This window comes from Anas platyrhynchos, chromosome 5 (genome assembly GCF_047663525.1).
Source record: "Anas platyrhynchos isolate ZD024472 breed Pekin duck chromosome 5, IASCAAS_PekinDuck_T2T, whole genome shotgun sequence".
NCBI lineage: Eukaryota > Metazoa > Chordata > Aves > Anseriformes > Anatidae > Anas > Anas platyrhynchos.
Window position 1 is genome coordinate 43660590 of NC_092591.1, and position 23080 is coordinate 43683669.

Below are 23080 nucleotides of genomic sequence, written 5' to 3' on the forward strand. Positions count from 1 at the left end.
AAAAGACCACCAATAGAACTCCACTAGAAAATTGAACCCTGCTTCTTTCTATATAAAATATAAAATATTTTAATATTATAAATTTCTAAATAAACTTTTATTTGCAAATAAATCTATTAAGAAAAGCAGAATAAATCTATTCTAACATTAAGACTGCAAATCCACCTTTCACATAGGCATTAACTTAATTGTTTCATCTTGAATAAGACTTAAGGACCTATTTTACTAACATATTTTTCTGAGAGGAAGCCACATGAAAGAAATATTTTGCATTATCAAAAAATACTGCAGTAGCACCTAAGGAGTTTAACTGCCTCAGGTAAAAGTACATGAGCATTAAAATAATCTTTTACAATTTGAATCACAACATTATGTCCAAAGGGCTGAATTAAAATAGTATGTACTACACCTAATTGTTTGGAAAGAATTTCTATAATGAATGACAGAATATCAGATGAGTTTCTTGGCAGAATTTGTCACTGGCACTGAATTGTCCCTGTATAAAAACCTTACATTTCCATAGCATGTATTTTATCCGTCATTGTTAGCTGACACCTTTTTGATCTGAGACTTGTTTGTGAAATGCAAAATAGATGTAAGTAATGAAAACAAACATAGTTCAAAGTTATACTGCTAATGTACTTTTAGTATTTATTAATTCAGCAATTCACTCTAATCATTAAACATTAGAAAAGTAGATTGAAAACCATGCCTTACCTTGTAATATTTGCTTCCAGTATCATTTTGAAAAAGTGTAATGCATTTGCTATCCAGTCTCCAGTAGTGTCGCTTCCTCTGCAATGAAAAATAGGGGGAAAATCTTTCTAAAAGTTTTCAAGAAAATTAAAGAAATGCTAATTTCTCAAAAGAATCACTTCCAAAATATTTCATTTATGTCTGAAGGGATGAATTGTAAAGGATAAAGTTTCCTGATTTTTATGATGACTTTAGACTTAAGATTTATAGGTACACCTTTTGTTGTTTTAATAATAATGTAGCTGTGTTCAAGTCATCCAAGTTTTGAAAACTTAACACGTCACTTTAATGTCTGGGTTACACTACACACAATTTGCTACAGGTGTGTTTCTAAAATAATTCAACTTTTTTTTTTTATCAGTCATAACACTGTCTCACCTTAGAAGGCTACATATTAACACTTTGACTCTTGTTTTAGCAGAAAATAACTTTTTTAATGATATGTTTATTTTACAAAAGCCTCATTTCACATAACAGTAAGATATCTAGGAGACTGCAGTTGGAAGATAAAGATACTTTCCAGAACCTCTACGGTGTTAAGATCTTGTTCTTTCTTCAGAATGTCTTCACATATGGCCTACATTAATGCAACTGACAGATGCAGATACTTTTTTGTGTTTTAACTGTCTCCTGGTATGATAAAGTGACTGCTTCTTACAAGCATTGCCAGTCCTCAATTATGGGAATTAGGACTTCAGGAATCACAAATACTGTAACAATGCCTTATGTGAGTGACTTTAAATTATCAAAGTATTGTTAGGATCTGACTATGTACTATCATATAGTATGTAGTGTAAGACAGGCCTTCCTTAACATTTCTTACCAGTGTATCTTTGCTTGTATAGTGAACCATCCAACCCTCCTTCATTACTGTGCTACTTCTCCTTTTTGTGTGCTTCACAGATTGTACCACTCGCATTAATGGAATGTTGTTGCTGGTTGAAGGGCTTAAGAATAAATCAATAAAGGCTTTTTAAAAAGAAGACAATTTTAGACAAAGAGAGAAAAAAATTGTCCAATTCAGAATGAATATATATATATATATATGATAACCACATTTACCATTATAGTCACTAACAGACATGGACTAACCACAAATTTTTTTGTCATTCTACTATCTCAAGATTACAAAGAAAAAAAACTTGTAATGCCACAATACAAGAAGGCTTACACACACAACACACATAAAATATTCTGAAAGATGAGCTAAGATGATGGGCAAATGACTAGGGCCTCAACTAGGGTGTGGGAGACATAGCTCAAGTCTGTGCTATGCATGATTCAGACCTGCACTTGATCTTGAATATCTCATAACCTAAGTAAACATTGTCCATCAGATTACCACCCTGTGATCCTTCTTGGGTTCAAACACAGTGGACTTATGACAGTTTAGAGTGGAAAATGTGTCAGCTGACTAGCTGTGTATACACTGGCAGGGCATAGTAGAGACTCTGCTGGAACCTCTCAGAGGAAGAGGTTTAAGACAACAATGTTGTTGTTGAGGATTAAAGCAAAGTCCCACCGCCCTGCACTTGGGTATGCACCCTGAAAACTTCCAGTGCTCAGCACAGTAACTCAGGAAGGCATGGGAACTTGACAGTATGCCTGATAGTAAAAGCAGATAAATAGTGGAATATCTAGTTGGAGAGGTTTAAGCAGTAGCCAAGCCCATCTTCCCACTTTTCTTGATGTTGGAGTTAACCATTCCAAGAGCAAAATGGATCATCTGCTTCATCATCTGCTTTAATCCTAAACTTAAATGCTTAGTCATTTCCAGCAGAAATTCAAACTGAGATGCTGCATCCTACATGAAAGCAGAGCACTGAGAGCACATGCAGGCCCTGCTGGCAGAGCCACTGGTGCAAGAATTCTGGCAAAAAAAGGGCAGAAACCACCCAGGAGAAGAATATCTTAGGCTTCCACAACTCTTCTGATTGTGAATATTTGCTGATTGCCCCCCTTCACTGTAATGAATCCTGGAAATATGAAGCATTTTATGAATCATCAGCTTCCAACCAAAATGCAAAGTGTCCTGTCTTAAAGTTTCATTAAGACTCTAATTAACATACCTTTTTGCCTAAAAATGATCAAATGAAATGCAGTCCCTGTATAACTATTCTTGTCTCTACTCTTGTCTACTTTTTGGCTTTTACAGATCCCTTAAAAATAATCCATGGACATGGAGACTACTCTTACAAATAATTTTTGGAAAGTATTACTGGAAGTACAGGGATGCCCCTCAAGTAAGGAAAACAATGTACCTTGGTCATCAATTTCTTAATTATTTATAATTCAGTATCTATATTTCAGAGAACCTTCAATGTTGTCCATTTAATATAACTTAGACAATTTAAAATTATCTGTAACACTGACTTCATGAAATAAGCATAGACATATTCAGGTGATTCAATTTGTCTATATACATAGTATCTATGCAGATGAATATGACAGTAGGAATAACAGTTCAATGCTGTTGATAAGGGCTTTAAACTAAATGAGTTTAGCTAGGTTAAGTTAAACTTAAGTTCCAGCTTTCCAAACTTTTTTTCTTTCTAAAGATACTAAAAATGCAAACAATATACTTAGAGTCAATTATAACAGTCACTTATACAAGGTTATTAATTATTTTATTTTATTTAAGTGACCAAGTACTGCACTTCCAGTTAGGGAAAATAAAAACATTTTATTTTTTTCTCTATTGCTCATGTACAAATAAAGTTTCACAACTTAATTTTCACAAGAGAAACAAACACTTGTGTATCACAGAATCACAGAATCATCTAGGTTGGAAGAGACCTCCAAAATCATGACCTCTGACCTAACACTAATAAGTCTTCCCATAAACCATATCACTAAGCTCTAAATCTAACATCTTTTCAGTTACTACTTCAACTCAACAATAATGTTTAAGTTATTTTTAAAATCCTAATGCATATATTCAGAAAAGTAATGTCATTGCAATTTCAGATCCATCACATATCACTAGCTCTCTCAATGTTGAAGGAGGAAGAATAGGGTCCATTCAGGTTTCCCTTTGAGTCCTAGACTCAAATACATATATTAGTCCTATAGTCCTATATAGCCCTAGACTCAAATATATATTTATTTATAAATAAATACAGAAGAAGATGGAAGGTTCACCTGATCATCCTGCTAGACTCATCATGATCTGGATCAGGATCCTGCATTTCTCCATTGTCACTATGGCATCCTGTCATTGATATCTCAGAATCATGAGCCATAGATTCTTCCATGTCATCTATAAAACTGCTGTTTCTTTCACTGTCATTGTCGTCACTCCCTTCTTCCATGACCACGTCAGACTCAGCCCCAGGACTAAGGAGATCTGGAATATTATATCTGAAATTAATATCTAAAAACATACAGTATTCCAACTGCAACAATCTAACACTTCTCAAGCTTCCAGAAAAATCAGGTTCTCTTTGGAACTCTATTGCCTGGGCCTCTCTCTACTCAGCGTGTACTGGCAAAGCATGGTCTTTAACCAGCAGTTTAGAAAAACACTGCAGAAAAATGGAAACACATCAAACTGGAGTATTTTCAGAAATACAACTTTCTGTTAAAAACATAAAAAAGTTAAAAAGTCAAAATCATCAGTCCTGTCAGACAGGAAACAAAGCATTATTTTTTCTGGGATGCTTACAGTGTTTCAGGACCCACTCAGTTCAAAGTAACATGAAATCACATGGAAAACACAAAATGTTTTCACTGACAAACCTTCACCTAATTCTGTGGAGGAAGGTTTCTTGATAGACCATATTGAGGATGCCCCAAAAGAAAAAGAACAGTGAAATGGTTAGCAGAAAAATGTTTTGAACTGATGGTATTTCACTAGAATTGGAAGTGCATGACTGAAACATTGTAGTCTGAACATGCTTAGATAGAAGTTACTAATGTGTGACTAAGACACATTAGACTTCATTTCTAGCTGAAACAGTCATCCAGTCATGAATGACACTTTACAGTTCTGGGCTCTCTTTTTGCTAATCCTACAGCATGGTTTTTATCTCTACTTTTAATAAACCCACAGTCAGTTAAAAATAACCTCCCACATTTAGTGTTTAATGTTAATTAATGAGACCATACTTGGAATTTTATTGCTTCAGCTCTTCCTTCACTTACTATTTTGGGGAAGATGCATCACACAGCAGATGGACAGAGTGACAGTAACTTTATTTAATTTATTAAGATGGAAATTAATGTGAACCAAATTTCTGAAAAAATAGAAATGAGATACCAGGATGAAATTGCCTCTAACAATCCTGATGACCCCATATCAGTCATTTATACACACAATTACAAGTTACACTATAGTACCATAGATACCATATTAGATATATCATTTGATTAGGAAAAGCCAAATTATATAAATTTTTAGATGTAGAGTTCCAAGGGCCTAAGTACTAATTCTGCAGAACTGCACAAAAGGAAGCTTAACACTTTCTAAAATACTGCTTGGAGTAAGTGTTCTCACCCCAAGTGGCTTTGAACAAGCTTTCCTCACTCAGCTCTTCCTCAAAGAAACCACTACTTTTCATCAGACTGTCATCAGATTCATAGGTAGGAGACAAGAAAACAAAAGCAGCATGTTACTTGTAGGGCAGACAGGGAGAGGGTAAAGAGGGTGTGTTGGAGGGATAAAGTACAGCTGCCTGAGATGAAAGGTAGGCAGCTTTTTTCTGTTTCACTAAGGAGTGAAACAGAAACAAATGTAAATCTTGTTCATTTAGTTTGCCTGTCCAGAAATAAGTCTTGCCTTTCCGTCTTAACACTGTTGATCAATCCTGTTTTGCACTGCTCTCAGACTGCACCTCAAATGTATGCAGTAGAAATTTCATCATTTATAAACAGACTTAGTGACTTTCTTTGACTGCAAATCTCTGTGCTTACAATTATTTGCAAAGTCAAAAAATAGAGATTGGGTTGGAAAATGTATTAAAATGATTTTTTTAACCTACTTAAGATTTCTATGGTCCATACTGTCATCAATGAATTTAACATATCTTGGTATATTTTTAGTTCTTGGATTTGAAAGTCAGTCTACATCCTTCCATAAACATCAGCACTTGCACTCCTGAAGAAACAGTTATGTATGGACAGGTATAAATGGCGTAAAACATGCTGTATGAGTGCCATACCAACCTTTCAGAAAATTACGCACCTTATCATGTTTCAAGTTGGGATACTTGGCATCTAAAATGTTTTTGCCTATGCTAATTGTCATTAAACAGAAAAACTTTGTAATAATATTGTCATGCACTACAAAAAAACATTAATTATCACTCCTAATTTTGTAAATTCTTGATATATTTTCAATAAAATAGATAACTGATTTAAAGTTTGAAAAATTATATCTAATAAAGCAATATTTCATTAACCTTAGAAGCAGTTTAGGCTGACAATATGTGGTAATATGAATTAGACACTGAACAGTTTACCACACTTCTAATTCCCTTATCACAAAGAAAAGTGACATTTCCAAGGCAATCAACAGCTCACCTACAACCACCTTTTTTTTCTCCAGTACGGTCTGTCAAACCTAGCCATACATTCCTATACTTGACACAAAACTGACAGAACATGTATTGGAAATTCAGCAGATAATCAAGTTTTCATTTCTAGCAACTGATAAAGACTTTACCCCAACAGCAAGCAGTGGATTTTTTTCATGGAGGGCCTTCCCAGTTCCTCCAGGTATGCATTTCCTTCTCAGGAATATTATCCTAAAACAAACATTTTTTCCCTTTCCAGATTAAAAAAAAACAAACAACAATGTGTTTGTATCTGCCAGGTAAATGCCAATGTCTAATGCACGTTCCTTTTTTTTTGTTTACTTTGGCATTCTGCAGGCCATGATCACCCAGACATTTTGCTGCTGAAGCCACCTCTGTGGCACAGCTGAACCTGCCTTTCAGTGCTATATATTTTGAAGATACATGGTCCAAGTTGATGATGTATGAAACATTAATAGGGTTCCTCTCATATTTCATCTTCAACATACAATAGAAATATCGCAGAGGAAAGGCCACTCCCAAGCAATGGAAAAACATGTCTTTGTACATGGTACATGTCAGTTTTATACTTCTCTTTTATTTTGCTGGTGGCTTAAACAATGACAGAAATAATTCTTAAGTTGACTTACCTCCATTAATGGCAACTTCCCCCAGGCAGTTATTTGGCACTTTAGGAGCACAGCGCTTGTGACAGTTGAACCTACAGTCTTGCAAGCAAAAAAAAAAAAAAAAAAAGAATACAGCAAAATTATTTCTCATTTTCGGTGCCACTATTACAATTTTTTCCTGCTATCCAACCTATAAATGTCAAGCCCTATTATTTCACTAACATAAAGTTAACTTAATGTGTCCAGAGAGCACTAGCCTGGCTGCATGCCATTTGCCAGTGGAACCAACAGCATAAACACGCCAGCAGCTTCCCTGTGGGAAAAGGAAAGCAGCACTCAGCAATGGGCGGAGGCCTTCACTGCACCAAGTGCATGCTACGCTCATCTCAGGAAGCAAGTTGGAGACCTGTGCACTTGGCTCAAAAGCCAGAGTTCCTTTTCCAATACAAGAAGCAGATCAGGCTACAGCATATCAACTGCAGCTCAGAAGTTTGACTATGTATCAAAGACTGAAGGCTGACAATTGAAGCAGCAGAATCCTAAGCAACAATCATAAGCCAGAAATATTTGTTTGCATTGCAAAGCAAATTCTAAACAGCTTTAAGTGGAGGGTTCCTTTAATACCTCCCTTATTTTCCAGATATTTTAACTTTACTCTACTTTTCTTTTTTTCACATCTGTAAATGGCACTTTACTAGATGTCATTTCAACTATTTTCTTTTGGCTTATGGAACACATTTTACTTAAACTAAGAGCTGTAACTTATTAACACAGCTGGAAAAGCAAAGTCAGGAAGGAAGAAATATACTAGGGATGTCTATATCCTTGTAATTATTTAACTTCAGATTGATTCAAAAACCAACTGAGGTACAACAGTGCCAAACTCTTGGCAAATATATGCATTTTTAAATCAGGTTAATATTTGCTTATGTCACTGAGATTCAAAACAAACTGAAACACGTGATGCCTTTATACAGATTTTGCTTCAGTTAAATCACATCAGAATCACTTAAGTGAAATGAATTTAACTTTTAACTTTTGCAGGGTGTTCAAGGAAGCAACACAAACTATATTGACTTATTTTATGAAAGTTATTGCTTATTTTAATAGAGGGAAGGTGATTTTAAGGATCTGTTGATCAACAATATTTAACACTGTAGTATACAAAATGCTTTGTATTTGCGGGCACTCTCGTTGGTTAAGGTGAGCCAGTAGTCTAGGCTACAATCCAAATGTCCTGATTCACTTTGGCACCTGCTAAGGTATAGCTACATGAGACTCGAGAGCATGTAGATAAGAATGCATTAAAAAAAATGTTCTTAAGTTCTCATATAAGCTCATCTTGTTTAATTTCCCTTAGAACTCCCTCTAAACTTTGAGCTGCTAAGACTCATGCACATGCTTCAATTCAAGCATAAAATCTTGCAGATTGAAAACAACGAAGATTGAGAATACAGTACTATGTATTGTATTAACTATTCAGCTGTCACTGCCTGTGAACACACTCTCACCCAGTGCCAAGACAATCCACACCTGAATGACAAAGATTCGAGCTACCTCAGCTATACCACAGGGTAATAATGAATAGACAATGAATAGGCATGCAGCCAGCTCCTGTAGAACAATTATTGCAATTCTGATCCCAGCTTAATCCAATATAATTGCTCATTTGCCTACACCTAGACAGTTTGGTGAAAAATTCCTGAGTAAGGCTATATAGCAACTACTCAAATGCTAACTTACTAATTTTATTATGCTTAGCTTTTATGTTCCTTATGGGAGTTTACTTACCTTTGCACTGCAAACCCTGTCTAAAAAGCCCTTTGAGAAGCTTCTTACAGTACTGGCAAACTGTTGGCCGTGTGTAAGAGTGAATGACAAAAGTGTGAGGCACTTTAACCTTGGAAAGTAAGATCTTGTCAAGCTGAATAGGTCGTCCAATGTAGGACTGTGAATTTGATCTCTTCTCTCTCCCAGTGAATGATTCTGATGGTGTCTTTTGCTGTGAAATACATAAAAAGGATATTTCAAATAATCATGATTTATTAATTTTTAAAAGAATATCATACTCACATGTGCCTCAAAAATGGTATGTCATCTGTCATAAAAAGCAATGTAATTACTTTTAAACACTAATAGAACATGCAACATACCCCTCTCTTTAAGACTGCTTTTGAAAAATTGGAACGGTATCAAACAATATTTTTGCTAACACTAGTGCCATACATTTCACAATGTGGATGAAACAGCTCTAATTTATATTTTTAATTTAAGAACAGATTTTGATCAAAATGAAAACAGATTCATTAAAAAATTCTCAGAAAAGCATTTTGTGTTCTGATAAAAGCAAGAGGCATTTCTTTCCCTCTCTTATTTTCTGTTTTATATCAAAGACAACTTTGAAAGGATGTACTTTTGTACAAACATTAAGAAAATTATTATCTTGATCTATGTGCATGCAGGTTTTTGATAGAAAGCAGGTTAGTATTTTCCATCACCTTTATTTATAATGTTTGTTATCACTAACCTTACCACATTCAAACCATGCACAATAGATCAGAACAGGTATTTAGATGGCACTATATAGATATGTATGAAGGGAGACACATTGTGTCAAAGGAATGGTATCAATATAATTCCTGAAAGAAATGAGTTATCTTATTTTCTCTGCTAAATTCATTTAGATGTAAATATGGCAATTACCCCAGAAAATAACTGACCCAGAAAACTACTTTCTCCCAAGAATTGTCCTTGAGAAACAGACTACACCCACATGGAAAAGAAAAAAAAAGTGACAAGATGCAACTTGATCATTTAAAACTTAGTATCTTCTTGCCACCATATGCAAATAGTCTTGTAACTGAAGTGTAGGAAATGAGTCATTCTCTGTTGAGCCTCCACTGTTCAAAGGTTCTATTAGCTGAAGCTAATTGGCCTAACTTGAAAAACTGTTTTTAAAAGAACTATAGGAAAGCTATAGGAAATTCTGCATCTAAAGGGACTGATTGAATATTATTTCCTGGTCACCAACATATAAAAAGACATTTCTTTATGCTTCTGTCTGAGAATCTTGAAGTAAAGAGAAATTTGAAGGTCCTTTTAATGGTAGAAGAACTTAAGGAGCAATTATAGGCTTGCCTTCATAGTGTATATGTCATAGAAGTAAATAAATAAAGAAAGAAGTTTCTTCCTTCCAAAAACTAGACAGGTTTCTTACTATAAAGACAATTCTTTTTCTTTTGGCTATGCTTCAGAACTACCTGTCTAGTATATGCAATAGACTTACTGAACATTAGTGCTTCCTTGCTAATTGATAACAATGCCAACATCACATGCTTATTCAGTTTATAAATGCAGGCCTGTCAAGTCAAGGAGAAATATGTAAAATACATTCTATGAGCCACATACATGTGATCACTGTAAACAAGTTAGTTTGAAACAAGTATAAGAAAGCATCTATCTTTTCTTTACTACAAATAAAAATGGAAAAACACAAGTACATGCTTTGATATTAAGTGTTTACTTTCAGAGTTTTAGATCTCCTTTTGCTGTAAAGCAGCTGTGCATATGAAAAAACTAGACTCGGTTTAGGATTAAAACTATTTAGTATTGATCAGTGAGTAATATCATTTGCCTAATGCTTTCAAGGCAGATTGCATTAAGTCATATGAAGGCAACGTGAACAGGGCTTTGGGAGGGAGAGGAAGGAGAAGGGAGGAAGAAGCCCAACAGGAAGAAAATGGGCCCACCTGCACAGCACAACCTGCAATGCTTGGCTTGTGTAAACCACCTGCAAATGACAGCCCTCAGAACGTGTGGATGGGACAGAGCCCACAAGAAGATCTCAATCCTCTCAATATTTGTATGTAAGGACAAATAGGACAGTTTTGGTACAGACTGATCCCACTTCAGTCTTAGTGCAGTGCCATACCACTGGCAACATAAGCCTCTGCTTCTGCTCAGCAGCAAGGGAATGGAAGCTGGGGGGCAGTCAACACATGGGACACTCCACATCCCGGGGTGACTGACCAGTTAGGAGGAGAACTGTGTCCTCCAATTTGTCAATGGTGAGCTTCTCCTCCCATTACTTTCCAAAACTCCTGTCAATATGCCTTAATTTTAAGTTACAGCGCTCCCAGCATCAGGCAGACGCTGTAAGATAAAATCCCTGAAAGAACGGAAAACAGGAACTACACCATTTTCACCAAAAAAGCAAGAATCTCTTGAACAGAGCACCTTCTTTTTCAACTGGTGTGCCTGGTTTGTTAGAAAGATAAATTAGTTTTTCCTGGTAGCCAGCCAGACTACTGACTCAGCAACTCTGGAAACTTCCCAGGAAATGATTGCTTAACTGGATTACACCATGGAAACTAACAGCCTGCACTGCTCCAAACACTAGGCAGTCCTTCTAACAATCATCTTAGCAAGGTAATTTTAACAGATCAGAATATTATTTTCAAAGTTACAACAAACACAAAGGAACATATGCAGATATTTAACTCTATGGATATCCAATCAAGCCACTGAAACTAATCATATCCAGAGACTTACATTTAATTATGCCTTAAATAATGAGAATATCAAATAGAATCCAGTGCTTGCTGATTACTCTGAGGTGAGGGGGGAAGAAGAACCTTTTCAAGAAAGAAGAGGTGCCAAGCTGTTCCCCAACCAACATGGGGCATTCTACATATCCCTTACTTTTATTAGCTGATGCCTCACTCCTCAATCTTGTTCTATTTCTTCAGATTTTTTGAACGTACTCATGGTTTATTCGCTGGGCTTTGTTAAAACCTACTAAGTACACAACTATTTGCCTACAGTAGGCAGAAGCCCACTGTCATTGTGCAGAATCATGTCATCACAGGAAGGAGACAATTCTCCATGTATCTCCTACCCCAAAAATAAAAAGCACTCAGCAGGAAATCCTGCCTGCCTGTCTTTTTACTTTGTCCAAATCCGTTGCAAAATCCAATTAAGAAACTGGAATAAATACCAATTTTCTGCCAAAGCATTCCACTGTTGTCCACCTGGGTAAGTCCAATTGTCTTCTAGCACCACTTCTAGCACCCCTCTCAGGCACAGAAATCACAGAAATGTTGGGGAGATGTGAAGGGACTAATGGGAAGCAATCAAGCTGACTGCAGAACCGGCCTATAGGGAGCAAAGACAAGGAACAGCCCTGCAATCCAACTGTGCAGCGCAGCCTAAACATAAAAGAGACTGCTGTTTTTCTGACTTATTTTAAGAAGTTTCAACAGTCCTACTAAAAAAAAAAAAAACAACAACAACAACAAAAAACTATTTTTGACATTTGATCACCTTTTTAAATTACACTCATGGAAAGACATTCGAATAAGTAAACTTCACCTGAAACAAATTTTTCAAAACTGTTCTCATAGAAATTCTAATCTTTTGCAGGCTCATTATCTAAAAAGCATGGTGACATTATCCCTGTATATAACACTGAGATGGTCAACAAAAACCACACAGGTATTTCTATAATGTCTTTGCCTTAAGAAAAGAAAAAAAAATGCTTAGTTTATTTACATATCTGGACAACTGAGAAAAGTGACGTGTACTATAACAAAACCAAAAAAATTACAAGTGGCCTCACAAAGTTTCATTTTCTGTGTTGAAGTATACTTGCTGAAAAATGCATTTCCTTCCTGTATTGAAGGCAGAAGATAAAGACTTAATATGTTCGTATACAAATTTTTCACAGGAAACTACTGTCTTATGAGGTGCTGTCTATGTCACCACAGGAACTGTTTTTTGCTGCAAAGCAAATGTTGACTTTAACAAATTAAACTATGTGACTGTAATTAAGTAAATTCAAGGAAACAAATCTTCAATTAAATATACTGAAATACCACACTTAGAATGCAATCAACTGTGTTGTCTTTTGAGGCTTCTTGCACTCTTCTCTTTAACTCAAGTGTATGATTTAATTCTACAAGCATCACAGTTAGATAGTTATGGTCTGAAAAACACTTCAACATTAAATGTGTAAACACATCGAAGAACTGACTTCAGTACAAACTGTTAATATTAAAGTATCCACAGATGAAATTATTATGTATCCTGTTCCTCCTGCTCAGACATCAACACCAGCAAACAGCGGTTTGTAACCTGCCTTATTTTGTGAAGTAACAAAAAAAGATTATTGGGTTTCAGCAGTAGTTATCAGACTACACTAAGTTTTCAGACTTGGGCATAAGGATCTTGTACCATTTCAGAAGATCCAGTGCCAACATGTGGAATAGTTCAGAGATGCTAGGAAAGTAAAATGTGTGCTGAAGGGTTTGCCTTTTTGCCTTTTTTTTTTAATAATTTTAGATATGTGTGAACCCTTGTGTTAGTACTTAGAAATTATGAAAAACTAACTTTGAGTGTATGTTTGCTTACGCATACCATATGCTCCTCACAAATTCCTACTGCCACAGCATTTACAAGTCCTCACTTTAAGCTGTGGAGACTTATATGAAGTCTGACAAGCTGACAACTATCAGCCCAAGCTCCCAGGGGTAGGTTCTGGACCCTGTTCGGATTCCTCAGGCTTAAAGCACTCCGCACTCAGCAGCTGGGTCTGCTCCCAGCGGTGGGTGAGCTGCCAGCACAGGAGGAGGGGGAGACGGACAAAGCTTCGCTAAATCTTTAAAAGTTCAGAGCTGTCCCAAGATCTGCATGTCCTTCCTAAAAACAAAAGAGGGGATTTAAGAACAAGTGGTAGTTCTCTGAGGACAAGAACAACCTGAACCTCTAACCTCTTCCTAGCTGAAGAATCCCATAAAACTTTTCCAGGGGATCACAAAAGGTTGCATTCAAAAACATCACCAACATATGGCACACATGAAATTTCGGGAAATGCATAACTTAAGCTGTTTACTATTTTTGCTTCTAGCTATTTTCCTGAAAATATGGCAAATACTAGCTGCAAAAATAATGCAATATATAACACTTCCCTACATATACAACTTTTAACTTAAAATAATTGGCTCAGTCCTCACTTAGATCTCATCTAGCTGTCATGAACTACAAAAACAACCATATTTGGGCAAATTAGCCCTTAAAAAGTTCTAATGTAGTCTGAATTAGTGACAAGAAATTCAGTCTTAAGAGTATTTAATGCATAGCAGCTAGAACACTGACCTTATTCATTATTTCATGGCACAGCAGTGTAGGAATGGTAGGTCATTCCAAATTTACTTTCTGTATCCTACATTTTAATTCAGGGTTCAACTGGACTTTGAATTTCATAGACACACAATTCTTTAAAATAAAGGGGAGCTACGTTTTTAATAGCTTTTGTTGGGTTATTTTTTACATTTATTATTTTAGTTTACATAGTTGTACAAAATTCCTTTTTAAATATTTATATTTCGTTGTCAGATACATTGAGATTCTCAATTCTGTCCAGCACATGAACTTAGAACAGTGTGGTGAATACAGCAATAAATCAATTTAAACATTATTTATTTTGCAGGCTATATTTTGAACTTTTATTAATTTAAAATTAATCTAGATTTTGTACATTAAAAAACAAAACAACAACAAAAAACACACCTTACAGGAGCATTCCCCAAAATAACATAGGGACTTCTATTAAACAAAATAAGCACACTGAAATTATAGAATAATATAGTAATTTACATCACTATAGGACTGACAGAAACGTGCAGTGTACATGTCCTGGTTTTGGCTGGGATAGAGCTAATTTTCTTCCTGTTAGCTGGTATGATGCTGTATTTTGAGTTTAGGATGAGAATAATGCTGACAACCTATGATTGTTTAGTTGTTGCAGACACTTTCCAGCCTCTCATCAGTACTGCCCTGCCAGTGGGGAGGCTGGGGGTGCACCAGGAGCTGGGAGGGGACAGAAGAAGGATAGCTGACAGACTGGGATCAGCCACAGGGATGTCCCATACCTTAGGGCCTCATGTGGAACAATAAACTGGGGAGGTTGGCCAGGGGGGCTGCTGCTGCGCAGGGAGTAGCTGCACATCGTTTGGCTGGAAGTGAGCAATTACATTGTGTACCACCTGTTTTGTATATTCTTTTTCTTATTGTTGTTGCATGCTTTCCTTCCTTTTTCTTTCCCTCATTCTTATTAAACTGTCCTTATCTCAACCAACACGTTCTTGCACTTTTCCTTTCAATTTTCTCCCCATCCCACTGCAAAGGGAGTGAGCAAACAGCTGTGTGGTGGTTAGCTGTCTGCAGGTTAAACCATGATAGTACATCACTGCAGAATAACCTGGGTTGACAAGAATAGAAATAACTGTGAGTGGTATTAATTCAGAGTTAACTTGAGTGTCTTTCTTCAAGAGGAAATACTAATTTTGCCCCTGAGGATCTTCAATCTAATGAACTCCACTCTATCCATCAGAGAAGGACTCCTACTAATTATAGCTGGCTTAAGGCACAAAGCTGCTCTCAGCTGCAACACTCCAGGCCTTCTTTAACCCATCCCTCAAGCGCTCCTTTTTTCCAGTCCACTGAGTTGGTGGGGGAGTCATAGTGACTGGAACTGACAAAAGGAGACATCTTCTACCTGAGTGTGGAAATGGAAAGCTTTGTAAAGTGGGAATTGTTGACTCACTGGATTCCTGATTTTAAAGGAGCAAGAGAAAAAGACAGCTGTGTTAGGAGCTGAGAACAAGGGAAGAGAAAATGCCTATCTATAACTGAAGACAATTCCCTCCCATAGACTCTACTGTCCTACTTCTTCAAAATCACTCTTCTGTATACAGATCAGCATTCTCAAGCCACCTCTGCTTATAATAAATCTATACAGGAAGGCAACACCTGGCACTTTGTATTCTGTCAGTGATACACAAATAGTCTTTTTAACTAAAATGAAGTAAACTATTGTGCAAAAAAAATTTCCTGATTTTCCATTAAAAAGCAATAAGTAACTCTGTAATATTCCGCTTAACTGTGCCCCATAAGACACAACATTCCTATTTTAAATGCAAAACTCAGCTAGGCTTTTTCTGAGAAATCACGGCCAATATATCTACCAAATTACCTCAACATCAAGATTCATCACTTCTAGAAGGATGAATAAAGCTTACCAAAATAATGGAAACATAAATAACATAGACATAAAATGCTGTTGTGTCATATAAATGTACTTTAAAGTAAAAACACAGAAGGTTAACATATTTTTTCCTTTTGTAAAAAGAAAAACATTTTTCTTTTTTTTTTTTTCTTTCCCAAATAATATCTTTATGTTTTTTTCTTTACTACTTTTAATTACTGTTATTTGAGGATGATCTAACACCATATGGATTGATGGATAATTTTTTAGATAGCACATAAAATAAGATTTTTATATATTACTAAAACTCTGTTCTGTATGTGTTGGTATTGTTTTGAGTATTTTGTGGAATAGCACTTCCAGGGCACACTATAATACTTAGGCACACTAGAATAAAAATACTTGTGTTTGAGAAAAAAAAATACAGTAATTTCTTTTAAAAAGATAAAATGTTTGGCCATGATAATCTACATTTCATTGCAACAAACTATTCCTCAGATTAACTAGGTAGTAATTTTAAAAAAGAAAACATTTTCACTCAGCTTTATAGCTCTTCTACAGCTGTATCTCAAATATATGTCACATGGGAAAGATGCCAAAATTTCATAGTTCTAAACTCTTTTGAAACTTACTACATTTAAAGAGCTTCTTTGGGAAATCAATACCAAAAGCCAAAGAGGACAAATTTTTACATGAAGTATGCATTAAAAAAATCAAAATATTGTTCTCTCATTAAGGTAGACTTCATACTATGTGTATTTATAGCTGTAACTTAGCTGTACACTTTTTATTGTTTATTTGTTTTGTTTGTTTTTTAATATTATTTCCAGGGAAAGACAGAATCTTTGACTGTTTTTTCGAATGCAACTATATTCTGAAAAAAAGCTACCACCCTGCATTATGGCATTAGAAGTTTGCTGTTGAACACTTAAAGGTCAGGTTTGTTTAGCTTAAAAGGTCTGTTTTCTACAAATTCCCACTGTTCTGAAAGTGAAATTAAAATTTTCTTCCCATGTATTACTACCAGTAAAGAAAGGCTGTAGTCCAACCATTATGTCACTTTCATATTAAAATATTTTAATGCCACGGTGTTTTAGCTAATTTTACTGTTTAATATAAGCAGAATCGTGACCTTTACTTTGGAATCCCAACTTTAAAGTTTTTTATCAGACATACTCTTTCCAAAAGAAAAAACAAATGCTCTTTAGTTCTGAAGATCACATAAGGCCATCATAATCTGAATAACTCCATGCATTATTTCACACTGATGCTGATAATCAATGAAGAATGCTCCTGACAGTATGGTAGGGAGTAGAGTATATTTAGTACATACCTCATAGCCAGGGCTGACAGGAGACTGAGACAGGAAGTTGGAAAGAAGAATTCAAAAAAAAAAAAAAAAGAACAGAGAAATATGGGGAAAAAAGACAGAAAATAATGTTACTTTAGAAGCAAGCATGGATGTGCTATTATTTTATACTTTCATTCTGTGTTATAGAATGGAATGCAAAAGAATTGCATTTGAGCTATGATAGATAAAAACACGAGTAACAAAACATTCTCCTTGTCCTACATAATTTTAACATTTCCATTTGAAGTGTTGTACACTATGAAGTCAAGAATCAAAAAAGGTCATTGCCCAGACTTTATTCTTTGGAAGTAGATTTTTAAAGCTGCATTTAACTATAGTCCTCAGTTAATTTTCAGCTCAAATGAAATGCTTTATTGGCAAATGAAGACATATCTATACCCAAACTGAAACTGTGCCTGCATGTGGTGGTTCCCTAGGAAAGGATAATTAAAGTACCCTTTGAAAGATTCCACATTACCTTGTCTGAACAATTTTTCAAATGCCACAATTTCATAAGTTAGGGCTAAACTTCTTAAGTTCCTATGTTCCATGTTTCCAGCAGCCAGACTTACAAGCTAAATTTAACAGTATGAGCTAAAGTTGCCTTCTTACTGGTTCATACATTGTCAACAAAGAAAGATTCTCAAATCATGACTCCGATAATAATTTCACCTATGAAAGGTCTCCAGAAGCTCATTCTCTCTCAACTGCTCTCACACCACATAGTAAATAGGGGTAAAAATAATATTTATTTTAATCCCATTAAAGTAACCGGCAGATCTCTGAATTCACTGGTCTCAAATAGAGACTATATTTTACTATCAGTGATTCAAGTACCATACCAATACTAATAACAATAATGGATGATAAATTTTGTGAATGAGGATGATGTCTCAGTATATTCACACAGACTGTAGAAGAATGAAACACATTCCAAAGTGCATGCTTTGATTGATACCACATTATAAACAGCCATAAAACTTATCTCATGAGTACTGCAGAAGAATGGAGTCCAAAGGACAGATCTGATATAGGAAAACTGACAAAGCTTATGCACATTCAGAAAAAAAAAGGGGGGGAGGGGAATTTGAACATATTCAATGCAAAAAAAGAAACGAAAACAAAATAAAAGACATGTAGTAGTATGCGAGTTCATCTGAAAATCTGTTGAATCTGTGACTTCCTGAAATAAAAGTGAAATTGGAAAGCTATCTATTTCATTTCCCTAGCCTTACGCCCATACCTGTTACTTCCTTTAAATATATTTTCTTTGTGCATGCATGTGTGCGTGCACGTGCTCACACACATGCATGTGTGATGTTCTGAATCATCAGCTTGGGTACCCTGAGGATTACGAGGTCCTAGAGAAGTAGTCTTCGGTATGTATGACACAATGTATTTATTTTAATTTTAATATTTTCAACAGATTTAAACCTTTAAACAGATTTAAAGCTTTGCAAAACAGGTATTTCATTTAAGAGTATATTAGCAAACAAGAGAGCCACATAATTAAAAGCATTTTCAAACTTAATTTTTTTTTGATATCTTGTAACTGAATTCAGAGCACATACAGAGCATATACTAGAACTCTCACCCATACAGCATTTTAAAACCAAATTCCAGAAACAATTCAGAATTAGGGTCAGCCTTCCTCTAAATTTCATCTGTATTGGTCTGAGTAAGTCAGCATTTTGAAACAACCTACTGAGAATTACAAATAATCTATAAAGATCTGGTGCTGCAGTTTTTGCAGAACTTAAGCACCTTACTCATTTATGCAGCTTTTCAATTAAAAATACAGATTCATAATGTTAACCATAATTTCCAAGTAGCTTTAGGCTAATGATAATCAGCAGCATAAGTACATAATTATGGCTCATAGATGGCACTGCATATAACACCAGGTCTACATCATTTGCAATAGTGTCCTTTTAGTATGTCAAGTTTAATAAGTTTAATATTCTAATTGAGAGGAAAACACGATAATTGTTGTGTGTACTTATAAATTCTTTCCTCTCTTTCAAACCTTAAAGTTTTCAAAACTTTCACTTAGGAGTGGAGCCATTTACACACAGTGTAAATTCTAAACTATTAGAGTATATTATGACCATTAATGTTAAAAAGAACAAATATTGCAAAGATTAAAAATACATATTCTAACTTATTTCAGTCATTGCATTTAGTTCTCAGACGTCTTGTTTTAATGACAGAAAAGTACTGTATTAACGTATACGCAAATATGCTGTATATGTATGTGTGCAGGTGTGTATCTTGTACCTCTACATCTACATACATATGCACAGATAAGTACACACATACCATACATACTACATTCACCACAAAGACTTGTTTAGGGAAATAAGGAAGATTTTTCTTTCTTCTGAACACTAAGAAATACGTTAAACATACAGGCTGAAGTGAATTAACTATAGCCTTGACTGTTAAAGATACTGTGTTTGATGCAGTGGTATTTGGCTCAGTATTCTGAGGCCCCTTCTTCCCTATATCATGAATTACTGGACACAATCATCTGCTGCAGAAGAAATTCAACTTCTAGTTCCAGGGAAAACATCCTCCAAGATACAGCTTCTCTCTTCAGTATAGGTGGCAGTTTCAGACCTTCAACATAACCTAACTCTTCACAAAGGTAGAAGACTACTGGGAGTATCAGAAGTCACACATACCTCAATCTCACATACCTTAAACTGGTGACCTGCCTTTTACGTCAAGATGCCTTTTCCCACAGCATAGCTTTATAATTTGCATACCACCCCCTCCTCTGTAGTCTACAACAAGCAAAAACAGATCCTATAGCACTAAATGTCATTGCTTAATAGCAACATCCGTGCCATCCAGTGCTAAGGAATTGCATACCAGAAGGACTTCATCCGGCATACTGGGTGAAGGTTCTGCAGAAACTGTACGAACAGAGCTGAGTCCTGTTAAGGAAACATTTGACAGGCGCCTTTTCCGTACGCCACTGCAGTTGTTAGGAATTTTAAATGCACATCTCTTATGGTAATTTAGGCCACATCCTGTAAAGAGAAGTTTACAACTATTTGATTACAGTTTATTACTGGAAAAAGAAAAGAACACTTTTTATTATTATTTAGTAAATAAAAGTGACACATTAATTTTGACTGAACTTTTTTCCTTTACTCTGCTTGTTTAGTTCCTATATTTTACAAATTTTTAGAGAGAGAAAGTTACAAGCTCTGGAAAGCTTTTATCTATAATCAATGTTGTTTCTTTCATTTTTCAAAAATCAATGTTCTGAAAGCGCAGGAAAGTTCTGTGACAACTATTTGGGAAGTAAGGAAGTCTTTCACTGGACATAGTATATTCCATTGCCTACACAGTCTGGTAGGGGTCAAATAGTTCTGGTTAAATGAGAAAAGACAGCTATTACAACTTCATATGGACTGATAGTAATTTCACTTTAATGAACTGAATTCATGTGATATAGAATTAGGAAATAGGCTCAGACTCATTGAGAACTCGGGAGAGTTCTCTTGAACGGGAAGTGGGGAGGGAGGTGCCGGTCTCTTCTCCCTAGTAACCGATGACAGGACCCAAGGGAATAGCATAACGCTGTGTCACGTTCAGAGTGGACATTAGAAAAACATACTTTGTGGTGAAGGTGTGGAACACTTTTTGTGGAACAAGCTTCCCTGACAGGTAGTTGATGCCCCATGCCTGTTTGTGTTCAAGAGGCATTTGGACAATGCCCTCATTAATAGACTTTAACTTCTGGTTAGCCCTGAAGTGATCAGGCAGTTAGACTAGATGATCTTTTAAGGTCCCTTCCAACTGAACTATTCTATTCTAAATAAAATACAGATAACCTTTCCTTAAAAATATTTATACACTTTTTTTTTTTTCCACATGTCCACTTACAGATCACTACCTAGGAGACCTCAGAGGATTCAAAAAGATCAGTTCCTTAATCAGTTAGTTTATTATTATGACAGTTTGTTCTTAATGTCTCTACCAACTGTATAATTCTTTTGATACCAAGCAACTTTAAAAGTAGCACCAGAAACAACATGCATAAATGGAATGGAAGACTCCCTTCCTGAGTCTGAAAAGCCTACTTCACCGTACCTTACCTTCACATTTGAGTCCCTGACGCACAAGTCCCCACAGCATTTCTCCGCAATGGTCACAAAAGGCTGGCGCTCGATAAGAATGAACAAAAAGAGCATGGGGCCGGATTTGAAAGTCTTCAAATGTAGCAGAAGCTGAAACAACAAGATTATTCCAAAACATGGTAGAATTAGTAATGTAACTAAAACACATTTTGGTCACTATTGCTATGCCTTTCCTTGTTGCTCATGCAGAGCAAGCTGTAAAACTAGGTAATGTACTTTGAATTTTTTAATAGGTATATTATACATAGGTAAATATACTGTATTTTTAACATAAAAGAATTGACTTTTCATCACACTACACAAAACATTGGAAAATAAAATGGCCTTTAAAAATATACAACAAACCTTTATGATCCTATTTTACGTAAATTCAGAACAAAGCTAGTAACTTGCTGCAGCTGTATGAATTATGTTCTCTAACTTGAATAATGGATGTCTTTCTTAATACAAGGTCATTGTTTACATTATCTGTTACTAATTGGATAACACCTAAAACCTAACCAAAGATATAAAAAGATACACAAATGTACACAGCAACACAGATAGAAAAACAGTCCAATTCTAAACAATTCATAAAGGACAAGGAGTAAAAGGGACTAAGTGAAAGGGAACTAAGGATAGGATTTCAATAGATAGAAAAAGGAGAAAAGGTATTCATCCACTCCAAGTCTCTGGGGAGGGCTGTTCTTCACCAGTCAATAGAGTATGGATGACTATTAAAAAGATTGCTGCTAAAATTAGATGACATGAAGCCTGAATGTTGGCCTGAACAGCCAACAAACTAAAGGAAACAGAAAAAAATGTAAAATTCCATTTACAATTCCATTTACAATGGAATTTTATCACTTAGGTTGTTTTGAATTATTATGATAAAAAATTCTCTGAGAGTATTTTTCCAATAAAAACACAGGAGGATAACAGAATATCAAACTTTTATCAGAAATTGGCAAAGTTCAACCAAATGTTGGAAATTTTTGAACTTGACTCTCTACAGTCAGGTATACATGCTTAAAATAAACTGAATACATCTATTAAAAAAAAACAAACTTTTTTTTTAGACAAGGAAAATGTAAAAAAAACGGGCCATTTAGCTGAGCATTTTGTGTATCTTACTCAATAACCTATGGTGCTATCTGTGAACTGATCATTCAAGTTGAAAATATCCACTGAAGTTTAAAAAGAAAACATGTAATTACATACCCAGTCATCAATAAAAACAAAAAGCCTTGCAGAGAAGTTTGGAAGACTACTGAGGATTGCTTGAAATACCAATAATTTCAAAGGCTGCAACTATTTTAACAGTTGCAGAAGTACCAGTATATATGATAAAGGGTACTGGTATAAACTGAAAAATAAACAATGAGAATGTTTTAAGAACTATTTAGTATACGGAGGCAGCCAGCACCACAATGCTGTTAAAAACACACTTTATTGAAATCTTTTCTTTTTCTTATTAGGTATGTTAATCATATATCTGTCAGTTTAATGAAAAATATTACCTGTCAAATGTTGTTAAAAATTAAGCATGTATGCAAACACTTGATTTCATTTAAAATTGAAATTCACTGAAATCAAGAAAAAAAAAAAACTTTTTTTTCTCTTTTTTTTTAATAAATCAGTTCTAATAAATTTCTAAA

General features: G+C 35.2%; 1 protein-coding gene across 2 annotated transcripts in view; it reads right to left on the minus strand.

The window, feature by feature from the left end:
* The window catches only part of PRKD1 (protein kinase D1), a 127458-nt gene that overhangs the window by 18178 nt on the left and 86200 nt on the right, over nt 1-23080 (minus strand). The window contains exons 3-10 of one of the 2 annotated variants that reach the window (XM_027457804.3): nt 21402-21533; nt 20167-20327; nt 17275-17298; nt 8690-8900; nt 6920-6997; nt 3898-4102; nt 1580-1703; nt 718-795 (exon numbers count right to left, since the gene is read on the minus strand). In XM_027457804.3, coding sequence (XP_027313605.1) covers nt 718-795; nt 1580-1703; nt 3898-4102; nt 6920-6997; nt 8690-8900; nt 17275-17298; nt 20167-20327; nt 21402-21533 — 1013 coding nt within the window. The remainder of the gene's footprint in view (nt 1-717; nt 796-1579; nt 1704-3897; nt 4103-6919; nt 6998-8689; nt 8901-17274; nt 17299-20166; nt 20328-21401; nt 21534-23080) is intronic. The other variant, XM_027457805.3, reaches the window with a different exon arrangement.